At 39.5% G+C, this 18856-nt stretch overlaps 1 protein-coding gene across 3 annotated transcripts in view; it reads right to left on the bottom strand.

Moving 5' to 3' along the window:
- whrna (whirlin a) overlaps positions 1 to 18856 on the bottom strand; it is a 202323-nt gene that overhangs the window by 84468 nt on the left and 98999 nt on the right. For all 3 annotated transcript variants that reach the window (XM_084746018.1, XM_084746019.1, XM_084746021.1), the window contains one exon: positions 15198 to 15323. In XM_084746018.1, coding sequence (XP_084602144.1) covers positions 15198 to 15323 — 126 coding nt within the window. The remainder of the gene's footprint in view (positions 1 to 15197; positions 15324 to 18856) is intronic.

Here is an 18856-nt window from a genome sequence, read left to right as displayed (position 1 = left end):
AAGGGAGGCATGTTTTTGGGGAGAAGTGGAAGGAGCTGGATAAAACACATTTAGATGCGTATTTGGGGCTCCTCATCCTGGCTGGGGTCTATAAATCGAAGGATGAATCAACAGCCAGTCTGTGGGATGCAGAGACAGGGAGGCCGATATTTCGAGCCACAATGTCTCTGGAGACTTTTCACATTTTCTCCATAGTAATCAGATTTGATAATCAAGAGACAAGGGCTGGTAGACGGGAGAGAGACAAGCTGGCAGCTATTAGGACAGTGTGGGACAAGTGGGTAGAGCAACTTCCACTACTCTATAACCCAGGCCCTAATATCACAGTGGATGAAAGGCTGGTGCCATTCAGAGGTCGCTGCCCATTTAGGCATACCCTTCCAAACCAGCTAAATATGGGATAAAAATCTGGGCAGCCTGTGATACAAACACCAGCTATGCACTGAACATGCAAGTTTACACTGAAAAGCCGGTTGGAGGAGCCCCAGAGAAAAATCAGAGCACAAGAGTCGTGCTCGACATGGCACAGGGTCTCAGGGGGCACAACACAACCTGTGACAATTTTTTCACAAACTACAACTTGGGTCAGGAGCTTCTAAAGAGAAAGCTCACAATGGTCGGAACTGTCCGAAAGAACAGGGCTGAACTCCCTGCTGGGCTGCTGGTAATCAAGAACAGGGCCCCTCAATCTTCCATGTTTGCCTTCACAGACACCACAGCCCTAGTGTCTTACTGCCCCACAAAGGGAAAAAATGTTGTGCTCATGAGTGTTGAGCATCATGTTGTGCTGAAATCAGCACAAGAGAGGACCAGAAACCAAGCATGATCCTGGGTTACTGGTCTTCCAAAAGTAATAAAGTGGTGAAACATTAAAAAAAAGTTTGAACATGTATTTTTTTTATGATAAACGAGTGAATTGTCCTAATTGAACCATTACCTGTTAGAGGTAAGGAACACCATTGCATTAAATATTGATAGAATAGTTAGTAATGGAATTAGTAATGAAATATTAACAATGCTTGTTAGGATTTTTTTGGTTTCGGACATCTTTTGGATAATTAAACATGCACCGGGTCAAATTGACCCGGGAACACCATTGCTGTTCCTCACAAATGAACATAACAGGAGGGTTAAGAAAAGTTCCCCTCAAGGGACAATAAAGCTCTTTTCCTCCTCTACTTTGGCAGTGTTACATTAGTTGTCCTTATCAGCAGCTATTTGACATGTTATTTCAAACAAATCCTTTCTAATGTTTTTTCCTCTTCAGTACGATACTAATGAACATTTTTCTTTTTCTTTCCTCTCATACTCATTTACTGTAAAAACAAATAGGGCAATCCCTTTACCAGCTATTTTATTACAGAGAAATGCCATTATGCTCCATGCTTTATCTATATTCTATGATCACAGCAAAGACATAGTGAATCAGTGAAGGTCACTGCTCCAGGTATCTCTCTATTTTAAACTAATTATTAATATCTAGTTAAAGTAACCACCTGCCCTTTGGTGAACTAAGTACAGTAAAACACTCTGGGATGAGTTAGAACTCAACAAAATGTCAAATATTCATGTTCATGCTCATGTTTCACACATAAATTAACAGTACGTACAGATAAGAGATTATACATTGGTTCAACACCTGACAGTCATTTGTACACCACAGCGCTTTGCCGCTGCCTGTGTGTCAACTTTAACCCCCTTTAATCAAAAGGTCAGGTGCAAATGCATAAAACAAGAAGCTGTTGAGGTGACTGTGATAAGATGGTGGCCTTTTGGCCCATACTGCAATAAAAGAAAAAGATATTGGAGCACTGGTTGTGAACTGAAATTTCAATTTCTGACTTTAATACAACCTAAATTTTGTTTATGACTTAATGTCAGTCAGTAAGGGCTCATGTTTTTCAGGTTTTACTGATTCTCTGTCATATAATCTACTGTCTTCACTACTGTATGTACAGTATATTGTTAATAAGGTATGTTTGTGACACTATTCCTGTTTAAGGATCCGTGGAGGACCTCTAGCTAACATTGAGTCACGAGGTCAGAGACTTGACTTCTGACTTGACAACAACAGGTAATGGTCCTGTCTTGATGGGAACTCTAGACTTGCAAAACACACAAGATTTGTTTGCACTATTTCTTCATTGTTTATGTGGTCCAAAGGAATGACGCTGGAGCTTTTGCAGATCTGGGGTTACCGTCTAGACACTGACTAACCACTGATTAAACCATGTGTTTTGGTTTGGTTTTATTCTATCAATCAAACTATACCCAAACACAATTAAACAATCTATATATAACACACATGTCCAAATAAAATAAAAACAAAAATTGCATTATTAAACAATGAAAGATATTTTCATGATAACAATGCATCTAATAATGGATGAATCTGTAGCTCCTCACAGGCTTTACAGAGCTTGATGATAGTTTCAGCTCATTGTTTAGCTGTCTGGCCCACAACTTTACTGTTTTAGTTCATTCTCACTGCTCTTGTGGCGTTTCAGCATCAGCTAGCAGCTGTTTTTGGTGAAAAAGCTCTACCCCCCCCACCTAAACACACTACTTTCCCAGTATCAAGCAGAAGACAGACAAACCCCTTTATATCCCTTTATACCCCTTTTCCATACACATGCGCTGGCTTGGCTTGACTTGGTTTGGCTCGGTATGTCAGCCCAGCACAGCAGGGACTTGGATCTCCATTACAACAGGGCTTTGAACTGGTGACGTGCTTAGCGCTTGTAAAGCGGTGAATAAAAAAAAAGAATTTCCTTGAAAATCGACACAATAAAATTCCACATACACTCCAATATGAAACAGTAAAATCAGTGTCAATGTTGGGTTTTCATCCATCCAATAACCGGGTAAACCCCAGTTTATCGCAAGGCTGACCCACACCCACTCTTCTGTGGACTGTGGGAGGAAGTTGGAGTACCCACAGAGAACCCTCGCAGACACAAGGAGAACATGCCAACTCCACACAGAAAGGTCCTGCCTCACCCACAAAGTCCGGTGACGGACGACGGTGCAAACCACTGCACCACCATGGAGTAAAAGTGGTAATGGAAATGCAAATCATTACTGAATGGTTTAACTTAGCATGGCCAATGGAAAAGCACCATTAGTGACTGTCTAACATTTAGCTGCTAAATGACCAGATACTTCCCTCAAGAGTTGGTGGAGACCAAAAAACAGAGTACTAGACTAAGATTCATCAGATGGACAGAAACACAACTCAAATGTTTCTCCATGGCCGCTGAATCTGTACATTAGAAACTATTTTGTAACAAGTTCACCTTCAACTTTATATTGTTGTGCTCACATCTTGTTTCCAAGGCTCCAAGAAATGTTTTTTTAGAGCTTTAGAGATTAAAGGCCTCAGAGACATTGTTAAATCTGTTAGTAATTTTTCGTGTCGAGATTAAAGGAGCATAAAGTGTTAACTACTTTCCAAACAGCTAAACTTTGTGTACATGTGAGAGGATGGTGAGAAAAGATATTACCTAGTAAAGTGGTATTTAATGTTTCCTGTAGTTGGACATCATGTTACTTTTCAATTTATCGCTGTAAATTCTAGATTGGATTACCGACTACATTTGGTGGGAGCTCAGAAATGCAGCTCTGGTATATTTCCCCACTGAAAAGAGTATGCTGATGCCTGTCCTGTCCTACACACAGAAAAGATCTGCAGAGGTGCCACATCCCAGGTATTCAATACCATTTATGAAGCAATTTTTTTTTAAAGATTACTTTTAGGGCATTTCTGTTTTATAAGACCACTCATGGTGAAAAGAGGTAGAAAAGATGGGCAAGAGGAAATGTAACAAAGCAACAAAAGGATCCAAACCTATTACAGCAGACAGCCCAGAAGCTGCTATTTTAGATTCCATTTTATACTCTTTTATCTTTTTCTATGAACTGGAGGTAGCGTGAATCAAATTTAATTTTCTCCTGACCCTTTCAGTAAGTTAACATACATTTTGTTAAAAAAAAAAGAAAAAAAAAGTGAACAACTCTCTTTAACATCAAAGGCTGCTCTGCATCAAATCAGATATGATTTTTCAGTCTCTGACATCTTTATATTAGCTGAAAGAATCCAAAGTTTGTTTTGAATCACCCAGTAGTATTAGACCATGTTTGCCTTAATTTAATCTTTTAAAAATGCTGCAACATCAAACATTTAAAGAACCAGTGTATACAACTGTTGGATTTAGTGGCATCTAAAGGTTTCAGATTCTCTTCCCTCTCCCCTTCAAAGCATGTAGGAGAACTTACATTGGGCCCAGGCAATATAGCTGAAAAGTCTGTCACAGTGGGAAGTGTCATATTGGTCGATACTGATAATTACTGATCATGGAGGTCATGACTGATGGCATAATGTGTACTACAAAGGGCGGCTGAGGTGATTTAAGTTTGTTGAGTTAAATTAAGTTTGTTGTACCCATCTCAGTTGGGACGGTACTCCTGCACAGTTTGTGTTCTGCAGCCACACTTCCCAATGGTTCTTGCATGAAGACCAATGATTCAAATTTTCACGTGGCTGTGCACAAATGAAAACATACTAATAAATATTATACTCCATTCCTGCCATATTCTGCCAATAGATGGCAAACCAAAAGAGGCCAAAAGAACGATTTAAATACAGATCCAAGCATTTTGTCTTCTGAGTCTGAGGTTAAAATTTAAATGGAGTTTTGTCTTTGTTTTCTTTTTGATTTCTAGTAGATGGCATGAGATTTCAATTTCATTTCAGTATCTTGACTGCTGCGCCAAAACGTAGACAATCAGTGGAATCAGTGGTCACATAAGGACTGAACTGTAACACACTCAGCTCCAAAAACATTGTTAAAACTCATTATGTTGCAATAATGCTGCTTCCCTGTCTAGGTGGCTAAAACAATTTTTATGTAGTCCGGGGTACATATTCTTGGTACACAGAAACACTCGCACACCTGAACCTCTTCGCTGGCCAAGTACTGATTTGTTTTGTGCTCTTTCAGCAGAATTGCTCTATCATCAGAGAGGATGGAAAATCACCTCTGTGCAAATTGAAAATATTTGGCCTTAATCCATCTACGTGTTTGGCACTCTCTCTATTCAGTTAGACATGGCCTGTGTGTATACACAGTTTATATGTGTGTGTTTGGACTGAATAAACATGAAAAAAAGAAAGAGAGACAGTGAATACATTTATTCTATCATGCAGGCTGCAACTACATCTCCTTAATTATGAGCTTATCAAATGCTTGATGAACGTACAACAATGTGAAAAAATACGTTACACAATTTGAAGGGCATCCAGAGTCCTCTCTGGTTACCTTCATGTGTTGACATCACAGAAGGCCTGACCTTTTTCCCTCGGCTTTAATTAAATTAAACCAAATCAGGCAGATGTCAACAGAAGGGCACTGGGCAGGGCTGACCTTTCTGCTCCTTTAAATTGCAGTGAGTGGGCTGAGATGCAATATGAGGGATTTTAGTGACTAGACAAAACACCTCCTGGTAGTCAAGTTCAAATGCATTTACACTCACTTTTGCACGTAAACCTTAATTTAGTAAATTTCTGCATTATTTTGATCAAAGTCTGGTCCTGCTGCAAAGCCACAATGCGTCAAAATTTAACAAAGAGGTTTTTTCATGAGAAGAGGAGATGGCAAGAGAGCAAAGTGATGTGGTAACATTTACACAGCCACTCTTTCATTTTCTCTAAGACTGAAGGGCAAGCATGTGACATCTTAGTGGTGTGATGATTATAAAACCCTGGAAGCGAGATAAGCCATCCATCATAGTCATGCTATCCAGATGAAAAGCAGCGTACAGACGCAGACAGTGGAGGCAGTCTGCTGCAGGGGAAGGAGCTGAGGCGTAAGCATCAGCGTCGTTGAGAGTGTCGATGAAGCATCTTCTCCTGCTGAGCACTGACAATCCGAAATGTCTTTAGCTTGTTCGAGTCTGTGCCCTGAGGATGTTGTTGGAGACACTATTTAGGATGTACAATGGGTGATCACATAACGGGCACTTAAATTCAGAGTCAGCTGCATGGCTCTTTTTGTGATTGGAAAAAAGTTAAGCTAGAATAGGAAAAAAGTGCTTTACTACAGCTGAAGAAATCACATTTCTTCATTCTCTGAGTTCTGGTTCACCAGGATCTAATAACACCAAATACTGTCATGAGTTACTCAATAATCTCTTTATATGATTTATAGACTGAAACACAGTGACACTGCACTATCAACAACAGTCATTTCCAGGTAGACAACTGGCAGTTGAATTGTGTAAAATCAGCAGACATGTTGGTTTCTGTGGTCATTTTCAGCCATAATTGTAAGATGTAAACATATATATTTAAAATACAGTGGGCTGACTCATCTGACGTTCCTGCTCCTCCTCAACCAAAGAAAATCTTGGTTGACTGAAATTCTAGCCACACTTCAACCAATTAATTGCTTGATGGGGAAAAAACACTGAATGTTATCTCTGTATTAATTTAACTACCCACAGTGACGCTACCTGGTAGACTAAATGGGTGCCAATCAAAGTTACACATTATTGCCAGACAAATTATTTCCTGCAGTTTGACCATTCCTTTGTCACATGCAGCTATATCGTTACCTTCAGGGCATGACTGTCAAGTATCTTTACATACAGCCACAAGACACACACAAATGCATTACACATCCATCGGCAACTAGAATCACACCGACTTCTGTTCATAAACAGAGCTCAGATCAAACACAGCTAACGCTGCAGCATAGAAGGCATATTACAATAGCAGTCTAACAACGTCCAAACCTGTGTAGCCATATTAGCAACATGCTTGCCAAATTCAACAAGTTAACCTACCTAGTAAACACCAAAACAACATAAAATATGGCAAAACTTTCAGCTTTCCTGTTTGAAGTGGGGTCACAAACAGCTGGTATTTATCCATCATTGAAACGTTACTGGCAGGCACTTGTTAAGAAAGCAGTCCAGTGGAGTAAAGTCCACACACAGTGTCATCAAAAATAAACTTTAACCTCTCAGCCCTTCTGTCCTCTGAGGCTGGGGGTAATGTAAACATTTGTGCTGCTTTTCTGACATGGTGTCACTTAGTCTGGAGTTGAGCAATTGTTTAGGATAATGTTGAGCTTCTCACTCAGAAATACAAGACATCAGGTCTGCATACGTCCCACCCCCACCAATAATGGATTTAATTCCTTTTTAAGCAATAAAACCAATGACCAATGAGACTAACGACCAACCAACAGACAATTGACCACGAGGTGTCAGCCCCATTTGATAGTGTCATTGATAAATCCCCCAACAGCGGCATCTCACCACCAGTTGGACTAAATAACTAAATATCTCTGAAACCGAGCACAAGAGTGTGACCCCATGTACTGAGGCTATCAGTCCTCTGCAGCAGCCCCCAGTTCCACTCCCACCTGTGGCCCATTTGCTGCATGTCATCCCCTCTATCTACCCCTTTCCTGTCATATCTTCAGCTATCACTATCAAAACTAAAGGCAAAAAAACATAATAATCTTAAAAAATCTTTAGAAAAGTGCTTCAACTGACTCACAAGGTCTGTCTGATGCTCTCAAGGGTGAGATACTTGATGATTGGTCTGAAAACACTGGAACACAAGACAAGAGTTGTGTCTTCTTTTGGTTTATTTCATGTAATCAGCTTTGACTTTGAGTCTGGCTGCAGTTTATGCTGCAAAATAGCGACACAAAGAAGCTTCCTTTGGTTTATGTCCTTTTGTTTGAGAGAGTGAGAGCGCAGTAGTGATTTAATAAGGTAGAGACTGAATGAGGAGAGGGAGCAGTGGTAGGGAGAAAGCTGGGAAGTCAGAACATTATTTTCTGATTGTTTCACAGCAGGTATGTTCACAAATAAACACCCCCCACACACTGCTGCTCTCCAGCTTAACACTGGAAGTGAAAAGCATAGTAAATCATTAAAAACATGCAATTTAGATAAATGAGATGTATACACTTTAAAACAATCGATATGTTGTTGCCATTATATTTGATACAGGTTATTTTTTTTTACTTATCATAAACAAACATGATTGGATCTATTCCAAAGAAGTGTAACATTCAAGGGGTTGTTGTTAAGTCCACAAGCCTTTTATACACACGGTCCCAAAAGGTGCTCATCTTTGTTTCAATGATTAACCTCTAAAGAAAAGAGGGTGATAAATGCAAAGATGACAGGATGAGAGGAAATGTTCAAGACACATAAAAAAGACAAACCACATAGTACGCTGACTGAATTTAAAGACCTGTTCCCGTCATATATCTGTCTGGACATATGTGGTACAGTTTAGTAACAATGAGCTGTTTGCAGTCACAAACCAACCAACCACTCTTGCAAACACACAAAAAAGTCTACCCTTAATTCCCTGGTTCTGTTCTTCTGAAAGATGTTTCTTCAACTCAAAGACACAATAAAAATAAATTATTAATTCAGCTCCAAACCACAAACTAAATACAAGATGACGTCCATCTTTCTCGGTTTTCTTATTTTCTTGCCAATCAAAAATCTGTCAAAGTCAAGACTTGCAAAGAAAAAAAAAAAAGCTTCTTTTCCTGCTGTATTTTTGCAGTAGCTTAGCACCTTTTGGAGTTTAACACAGTGGAACCAACTACCACAGAAAAAGCAACTTTGTTTGCTGGCTTATTCAAAACGGAAACATATATATATCTATAACCGCTCACCTTTGAACGGTCAGGGCTGAAGCCTATCAGGTCGCCAGTTCATCATAGGGCTGACGCAGACAAACAACAACAACAAACAACTCACACTCCTGTTCTCACCTATGGGCAATTTAGAGTCACCAGTGAACCTGCATGTCTTTGGACTGTGAGAGACATGGGGAGAGCAAACTCCTCACCCCCCACCCTCCCACCCCCTCTTGCTGTGAGGCGACAGTGCTAACCACTGCACCACCATGCATTTTAAAATATGCAGTTACATAACTAATGTCTGACATATAGCTATGTAACTGCATATTTTAAATATTTGATTCTGCTGTACAGAGTACAATAGTAAGGATTTTGATTAAGTAAAAGAAATTACTTTACTAATTTATTGTGAAAGTTTTAATCTTTTGCATATGTGCCTGTGCATTGTGTTAATGACATAAAGTTTAATTGAAATTAACTGGAAAAAAGGGAAGTAGGGTGTGATCTTACTGGCTCCTTACTGGCCCCACATGGGGAGTGTGGATAAAAACTGCAATGAATCCTACACAAAGTATCAAGTTCCAGATGCCAGTACATCCAGTTGTTATCACTACATCAGTCAAACTCCACACAAGATCACTTCAACAAATGACAACAAAGCCAAGCTAAGTGAAGGTAATGCAGATGCCAGAAACACCTGTCTGCTGCCACCTACATCATTTGCTGTTTCACAAACAGACATTAGATGTTGCATAACCATTAGATGTCTAAATGTAAAAGGCCGTGCTTTGGAATAAAAATGCTTCACTAGGGTGAAACACAAGTTTAATAGCAGCTGACATTCTCATACACATAGAGGTACATAACTGCAGAGTCTGCAGAATGTGACACAGACACAGACAGTCCTCCCACTCATCAAGTTCTGGTAGGAAAGTTCAGGATGTGTCATTATACTTCGAACACAATTACTCGAGAGAGATTGTATATGCATAGTTTCCACAGATGGCTAGTTTTTCTTTTTAGTAAGGCAACAACTTCTGATGGAATGATTGCTGGTTTTTGCTGTCCAGCACTCAAAAACCCAAATATATTGGGGAAAAAATATGAAAAAATAAAAAAGGCATAAATTAGACATAAATTTGGATTTTTTGCTTAATAAATGTCTTTTTCGGTATGACTACCAATATGTCCAGACATCCATGAGTCTGGTGTGCTGGAGTGCTGTGTCTTATTCTGAAAGTCCTAACCTGCCGTGGCAAAAAGTCCAATAAAGGCCTAATTAGGATGAGGAAGACTTTCCTCTGGGAAAGTAAAGTACATATTCTCTCATTCGTCCCCAGAGACAAAACTCTGTTCACTGTCTGGTAAAAGTGCAGGCTCAACCATGCTCTGGTGCTGCAGCATTAGCCTGACGATGAGGAAGCTGTTTAGCGGTTTTTAACAGGCATGACCAGGCAGAGATCCTTCTGTACACAAGTCATGCAGTTAAGGATGATCAAACACCCCGTTACACACAGTTTGATGTCCTTTTAGGAGAGGATGTTTCTAATCTGAGAGCAGCGCAGCTTTCCTCCCTGCTGAGAGTTGAACCCTGGACTCTGGAGACTGCGGGAGGCTCGTCAGCCAAATGTTAACAGTGTTGCCATTTGCCAGCGCAAATATAGAAACACTGACAACAAGGCATGAATAAATCAACGTTAACATCACTTTAATGCTTTGCACATTTTCTAAAATTGACTTTTGATTTCATAATACAGCTTGGTAAACATTTGTTTCTGCTCTCCAGATTCCACATTAACTGGTTCAGTAATGGGGGAAACTGGCAGCTCAATTTCAAGAATGAAACTTCATTGCATTAGGTGTTTGTCCACCTGAGCATCCTTTCACTTGTACCCAATTGCAAATTATTTACAGGAATAATATAAAATAAAAAAAATACAACAAATGACCACATATGCATCAAAGGAATATCCACTGACCAGGCTAAAGTGGGGATCAATAGTCCAATCGGCATTTCAGTTTATGTGCAAATTATGAGGGAAAAAAAAGTCTTTATTATATGAACTGTACGAAAACCAACTGAGCTACAGAAGCGCCCCACAAAAATTCTTTCTTTCAGGTGATTATACATAAATGAAAACACACTTTTGATTACATTCCATATCTATCATATTCTGCCAACATATTATTGTAAATCTTACATACTGAACCTTTCAATAAAGGTTCAATAAAGGGTTGATTTCTTTCTTTACCCACTCAGTAGTCATCTTGTGATAACGAGATGTGTTAAATAACTTTTGCAATTATAACTATATGAAATTACATAGCTAGTGTTCACTTCATGCGTCCAAAACAAACATGGTGTTGTAAAATCTATTATTGTGGATCAGAGACTATACATTTGTTTCATACTTGGAGGGACATGGCCAGACATTGTCAGGTTTAACAATAGCAGGCATTTTCATTAGACCTATAGTTGTGTTTCATCTTGGATGCTTACATTCACATTCACTGAATATTCATTACAGTGTACTTTCTAAGTTTCGCATATATATTTTAATGGCCTTGCCTTTGGCCCTAACAATGCCAGAAACACCAGTGACTGTGCTGCTGATGTCAATAGGGATGGTTATATAGAATAACTATCTCCTTGGAGATATAATATGCTCTACAGGTATGTTCCTGACCCATTTTAATGGCCATCTCTGCTCAGATTCTAAATACCATGACCTGAGATTTAGTATTTGTGTGTCTCACATATTTTCTGCCTACCTGAATGAGAGTGTGTGACTGCCTGCGAACATAACGCTGTGTTTGTGTCTAAATGTGGGAAGATGTCTATGGCTGAGTGCTCTTTCCCTCACTTTCTCTCTCTCGACCTCCCCCTCACTCAGTCAAGATGGTGCCTAACATTTGGCCCTGCAGGTAAAGCCAGGTGTCTATTGAAGCATCACAATGAAGCGACACATCGGACCAAGCAAGAAAATCTGCTTTTTTTTTTTTAGATCTTTGTCTCTTGCACTGAACCCTGGACTCGAGTGTAAATGTGCTCGCCTGTACTGGAAGCTATACTGCCTTGCATTCTGAGTGCTAAGCTGCCAGGCAGCAAAACAGAGAAAGGAGGGAAAATTGGAGCAAAAAAGAAGCACTCTGAGCTCTGAAAACTCCAGCATGACAGTTTCCAAAACACACTCTTCAAAATGCACATCACAGCACAGCACCAGAAGCAGCGTTATACATATGAAATAAAGAAAAGAACTTGAGGTTGGGGAAAGCAGGAACATGAAAAAGCAAGAAAAGCACATGTCATATCACAGGATATTAAAGCCCTTTCTACCTTCTTGTCTTTTCTTTTTAATAAGGAACCTTTCTAGTCTACATCAAGATGCTATGCTGAGTGTGTGCGCCTGTGTGGGCCCTCTAATAGGTGTCTGTGTAATTGGCTGCTTGACAGGCTGATCACTAACAGGCATGAGATGAAGGGCTCAGGAGACATCCATCCCCTCTCTCCTTCTGTTGCCATGTCACCGTGACAAACACACATCTGTAAGCAAAGCAGCCAAATCTGTGCACTCTAAGGGTGGGTACCTCACTACCTGAACATGAAAAGATCAGTGTGTACACTATTAATATCTGGTATGCTACAACTGTCCTGTTTTTTGAAAGAAGTAACTATGTGTCAGATGTGTTCATGGACACTGAAAGTAGGAATACAGAATCATTTATTGATTTCATCTCTCACAGGGATACTATAAGAGATGTTCAAATGGTAAAACTCTTCAACATTTTAAGCAAGGCGTCGACCAACAATTACTTTTAGCAACAGTTAATCTTCAGATCATTTTAATGATTAATCAATTAATTGTTTGGCCCACAAAATGTCAGAAAATGGTAAGAAATGTTGATCAGTGTTTCCCAAAGCCCAAGGTTACTTACATAGAGGACCAAAGAAACCTGAAAATATTCACATTTGAGAAACCAAAATCAGGCAATTTGGACATTTTTTCTTTAAAAAAAAAAACACTCAAAGCGGCTAATCAATTATCAAAGTAGTTGGTGATTAATTTAATAGTTGACAACTATTCAACTCATAGATAAATCATTGCAGCTCTAATTTCAGTCTAATCTTAGTTATTTCACTACATCTTTTCTTACTTTTCAGGACTGGTGCCCAGTCTAAAATGAATATAGCCACAGTGCAATGTATCCAACAAATACCATATGTTACTTTCTAATTTATTCAAACACCTTCAAGCAGTTATTTTTGAGAGCCCATATGGTGAAGTAAATGAAGACGACCAGATTGACAGAAAAAAGCCTAAAGTAGCCAGAGAATTTTTTTATTTAAAGCAAAGAAAGTAGCTTATTAGAGTAACTCTTCCTGTATTGTGTCACTGTGAGACAATCACTAAAAGAAACTTTTAAAGAAAACCTCACTGGTCAGACATGCCTGTATTCTAGACAGAGCCAAGGGTAGATGTGAAGAGCAAATCTGATCCAACCAAGAATAGAGCCTGTCCCACCGGTTACAGAGATCTAATCACAGACAGGCCCACTGCTGATACGCTCTGATCCCTGATGGCTGTTCTGCTCTGGACCTGTTCCTGTACTCTGACATCATTGTAAGGACAGCAGGTAAAAGAATTCTCTTCCCTCTCTGGAATCAATGCATTTGCAAAATAAAAATGAGTAGTAAGTACAAAAGATCAAAGTTTCTCAAAACAATTTAGGTTTGCATGAGCAAATGTCTAATTGTCTAATCTAACTTGCTAATAATTTGTTCAAAGAAGTACTACGATTTGTTACTGAGCAAAGCCAAAATGATTTGCTGATTAATTGGTTAGATAATTTATGGAAAATAAATGGACAACTATTTTGATAATCTTTTAAGCAATTTTAAAACAAATATTATAAAAATTACAGCCTCTGTTCTGGTTCCTAATGTGAATATTTAGTGGTTTTCATAGACCCCTACTGAATATCTATGGGTTTGGGACTTTTGAAGACATCATCTTAGTTGTATAAAAGTTTAATTGATGCATTTAGAACATAATCAGCAGATTAACTGATAAAGAAAATATTTGTTATTTTAAGCCCTTGTATGGAGTTACTATGTTACTGTAGGCGTTGGGCAAACAGCAAGTACAGTGAGCTAAGCTGCCTCGACATTAAATGAAGCTCCACTGCACTGAAGCTACTCTACACAACAGAGAAATGCAGCAAGCTCAGCTACTGCAACATGCCAAAAGTAGTTTGACTATATCAAAGCTTTTTCACTTTAATTTTACATTGAACCAACTTCATTCCAAGTCAGTGCTATGTCAGTGATCAATAGTGCCTCTGTCGGCTACACGTACACATCCATGTACGGGGGCAAAATCACTTTCTGATCCTCAGCAGTTTTATTTCAGACTGCTGCCGAAAGCGCCACTGCTCTTGAGCATCAGAAATGCTCTGGAAAATGTAGCTTATGTGGATGCTGCTGCGATGCTTGATCAATGAAAGAGCTAAGGTACTTCAAAGCTTTGACTCAGAAATGTTGTTAAATTAGTAATGCAGTTATTTGCAGCGCTGCTACTCCCCAACAATGGTGACTGTGTGGTTACTGAGATTGTACTAGTTGATTGCTAGACCAGTCGTGAGTGGTGGCCAAGAAGTTTGGAGGGCTGCTTTCATGTTCAACGGTGTTCAGAGGATTCTACCAGCTGTTGCTCACTGGTTTCTTGGATGTTTGAGGTAGTTGTGACTGTAAGCGGTTGCTACAGTTTGTAGTTGCCTGTGTGTTTGGGTTGGATTGTGGAAGTACAACTAAACCTTCATAAATAATTCATTATGCATTAATCACTACTACTCCATCATATTTTATTTTTCCATGTCTGTACATTAAATTACACATTTCCTTTTATGGTCAACTTTGATTTTAGCTCTTGTCCAGCACATACAGTGTCTCTGGACCTGAGTGTATATATCTTGGAATGCATAAAGTTTGCAGTCTTACCTTGAAGACACAATAATGTAATACAGCTGTTGAGAAAACAATGATATACAGCTTCTTCTCATGCAATCCATCACTTGCTAGCAAACAAAAGATTGCCTGGGGAAGCAGGGGAAACTACAAATGCTGGTCCTGTGGGTTTTTGTTCTATGCAAACCTCTGCAGGTTGATGTGGTATTAGTATGAAGCTGTTAGCTAAGTTTTTGAAAGTGGCTGACATTCTACATTGGTCTGTTAGTTAGGCAAAATTTACAGGTGGTATGCAACATAAAAACTCACAATTTGACATACAAACATGTGTATTGGTCACCAAAACTGCCTTGGAAAATGGAAGAACAATGGGCTGAATATGGGAGATTTTTGTGCACATCCTTTGCAACCACACCAACAAGGAGCAAAATGTACAAATAACTAAAGTCATATCAATAATGTGACGGATTTTCTATGTTCAATCAATGTGAGACAGTGTATCTGAGACTGTATCTGTGTGTGTACGTGAGACATCGAGTGAAAGACTGAAGAGATACCTTGAGTCCTCCACACTCTGCGGCTGATCCCTGGTCCACTCCGGTGATGTAAATCCCCAACGCATATTCTGCTCCCCCTCGGATCATCAGACCCAGGGACCGGCCATCATCCAAAACCAAGTTGACCTAATAAAGACAGACAGAGAAACAGATACAGAAAGCAGAAGGAGGGGTTAAATTTTTAAAAACTGCGAGCACCAGATGCTTCTTAAATATCAACATTTTAAATGACATTTTGTGGTCTCCATTGTATTGCCTGACAGGCTGCCAGTTTTGCCCGTGGTGTCGGGCTGTTCAAACTGAAATGGAGATGTGAAACACAATGCAGGCAAGAAATGACAGCCCTGCTCTGAGCCGGGATTTGCTGGCAGAAAATAAAGAGCTTCAGGAACTACTTAGATGTGGTGACTAAGAGCCATTAATGAGGAGGCTGAATCTGTTCTGATTGGAGGAATGCGTGTTTAAATTGGTCAATCAGTTTGTTTACAAGGCTCATCCGTGTCACTCTCCCGGAGAAGCAGAGCAGACAATATCTGACACCGTTTGAATTCAAATAATCCATCAACTGGAAATATTGGACGTGTACAAGATATGTCGGCTATAGCAGCCAATTAAACATCCTGCTGCAGGGAGCTAATGATACCTGCGGGATATACACCACTGTGCCAAAATGATTCCACTTTCTGCATTCGTAAAAATGTCTATTTAAAAAGTGTATTTAGTTTGTCATTTCAGACTTTCTGAATATACAATAAAAATGGGTTATTATTGTAATAAATGATGTGGATACAGATAGACCAGGCAACAAATTATGGTTGTTTTATAGAAAAAAAAAAACAGTTTCATACAGCAGCATGAAACTGTCTGAATCATTTAAAAAGTCAGTTATTGAATCTGAAAAGTTAAATCTCTTATTTATGCAAACATTTGAGTTACTGCTGAAATCATCACTGCAACTTCATTACCTGAAGCCTTAATGGAATCCATTTCTCAAAATGCTACAGCCAATAAAGCAACTTTCATTCAAAAGACAGCTGGAGGACTTACAGCTTTGGGTTTAACATTCAGGTGCTGTGCTTCCAAAATTGGTGAGAGAAACTTTTTTAAACAATTTGTGAAAATCTAGAATATGTTTCAGGGGGTGTTGCACCTGAATAAGAACTCAGTGATCAGGAAGAGGCAATTAGCTGCTAATCCATCTATTAGATGTGAACCCACACAGATTAATGACAATGCCCACTCCTACTTTTCTGCACTCTGCACAAATCAGACAGAACCTTTCAAAGTAAAATGTGATGCATTTGGCAGTAGAGTGGACCTGACACATCTCACAGAGAGCGAGTCTGACTAGAGAAACTGCACTTGGCATGTAAAGACCAGGAGTAAGATGCATCAGCCAAGAATGATTATGGGTGATTATTTACAGACAAAATGCTGCTATACCGTTAAGTATAATCTTGTATTAGTATCATTTGTTGACTGGAACAATGTCCTTCTGTCCTCATGTGAAATTAGTGTAAAATCACCAAAGAATCATGTTTTTGTTGCCTTAGATTGAATTGTTTATATGGGGGGCTGTGGCTCAGGTGGTAGAGTGGATTGTCTGCAGATTACAGGGTTGCTGGTTCAATAACCACCTCCTCCTAGCCATATGTCAAAGTGTCCTTGGGGAAAATTACTGTACCCCAGTTTGTCCCCCCACCAGGGATGCAGTGCATTCCCAAACTGCCAGTCCCAAGCCTGGATAAATGGGGAGGATTGCATCAGTACGGACGGACAAAGCCTACGCAAAATCAAGTATCACTGACCCCATGACCTGCTGTGGGAGTGGGTCCTCTTTCATGGAGGCTGCCACATTTCTACAGTCGCACAGAATGGACAAACCAAACACTCCAGATATGGCCTTTTCAAGTTTTATGCAGGTTTCACGACCACTGCAGGTTTTCCTTCAAAGGGGAGGGTGAAACAAGGAGTTTGCGATTTGCGAGCTCAGTGCCAGATTCCACTAAATCCTACACACTAGACCTTCAAAACATTAATACTGCTTTTTAAATATCAACCTGATTACAACTTATTTAAGTAACCCACTTACATTCACAGCACCAGCTAAACTATAAGTACATACATATATATCACTAGCTGCTGTCCCATGCCTTGATCTATGAAAGCCTTTGAAAGAGTTACGTGGGCCTTTTTGCTGTCTGTTCCGCAGGCTAAAGGGTTTGATGAAGGGTTCATTTGTCTGATAAACCTGCTTTATTCTGTCCCACTGGCAGTGATTCTGGCAGATATAATCTGTTGTTCTTCTTTGTTTGCTGCCTTTGGGTCATTTCACCAAGGGTGTCCCTTAACTCTGCAGCTTACTTTCTTACTTTGTTTTGTTTTACCTACTTACTTTTTAACTCTCTTTGGCCCTTTAGCCTTTAACTCAGTTAATTCATTAATATTCTAAATTCAGAGCCAGCTAAATTAAGTTTCCTCAACCATCTGAATCGCTATTTTTTTTAAATTAATTTCAATTTCTATCAGATATTTTCCCTTAAAGCATTTTAAACCTGAAATCTGACCCTCTCTCAACTGCACAGATACACATACTTTAGTGGCAATGAAGCATCAAACAATACTTTTTAATGACATTAAAAACTTTGTGCTTCATCTATCTTTTACTTATGACTACTTGGATGACCTCAACTCAGCATTTTCAAAATGTGTACATTTGGAAAGCAAAGAGACCGCATTAAAATCTACACTGTCCACTGGGAGAGGTTGAGGGGTGCCTCAGCTCTGCCAAACTTTAAATTGTGCATGTTCCTTCATCACAACGAGGCCTTGGATTACTTGGTTTGATCCAACTGTAGCTGTCTGCCAAGATTGAAAAGGGGAGTCAGTTGCACCCTGGCGAATACAAGATGACACGTATGCAAATATCTCAATTAAACAATGTCTGTTTCATTCTTCTTATTTCCCCGCCGGTGTAGGTTTGGCATCGGGCACAGAAATCTCACTCTCATTCAGTGCATATGGCGCTGCACCTCTTCTTTTTTAATAACAACTGTCTGTTTATTGGAGGTAAGCCAGCCACCTTTGCTCAGCAGCATTCATGTCCTCTGTGACATTTATGCAGGACATGGAGAAGAGTTTTAATTACCAAACTCATCCTTCTTTTATTGGCAGCACAAAGCAGCTCTTAAGGCTCATAGTGTTCTCTGGCATCAGCTGCTATCAATTCAATATGCTCTTTCTGTCTAAAAGGAGTCCCAATGGTCCAGTGTCTCTGTTTTGTAAGTGATGGAGTGTTTATAGAGCTATTGTTTGGGATTGACACGTGCATTTAACCACAGTAGGGATACACGAATTATACTGCATGTGAGTATATAATGAGTGAAATAAGCACTGTGTGTAACGCCCTGGACACACTGCCCACCTGAGCAGCATGTGTGTTGTAGATCCAACCATGCAGCAACTCTTCATCTAGATTCAGCATCTCAACTTTTTTCTTTCTTTGTGACACCTGCAGGTCTAATCAAAAATAGGCAGTGAAAATGACTTGTTGATAGTCATATTCACATCATACCAGCAACATAACACATTTCACTACAGTTTCCATGTCTATATCTGTAGAATATGACAGAGACAACTAAATGTAGACAGATATTAGT

Source organism: Lutjanus erythropterus, chromosome 20, assembly GCF_056507025.1.
Source record: "Lutjanus erythropterus isolate fLutEry1 chromosome 20, fLutEry1.hap2, whole genome shotgun sequence".
In the NCBI taxonomy this organism is placed as follows: Eukaryota; Metazoa; Chordata; class Actinopteri; order Lutjaniformes; family Lutjanidae; genus Lutjanus; species Lutjanus erythropterus.
This window is presented reverse-complemented; position numbering and strand designations above follow the sequence as displayed.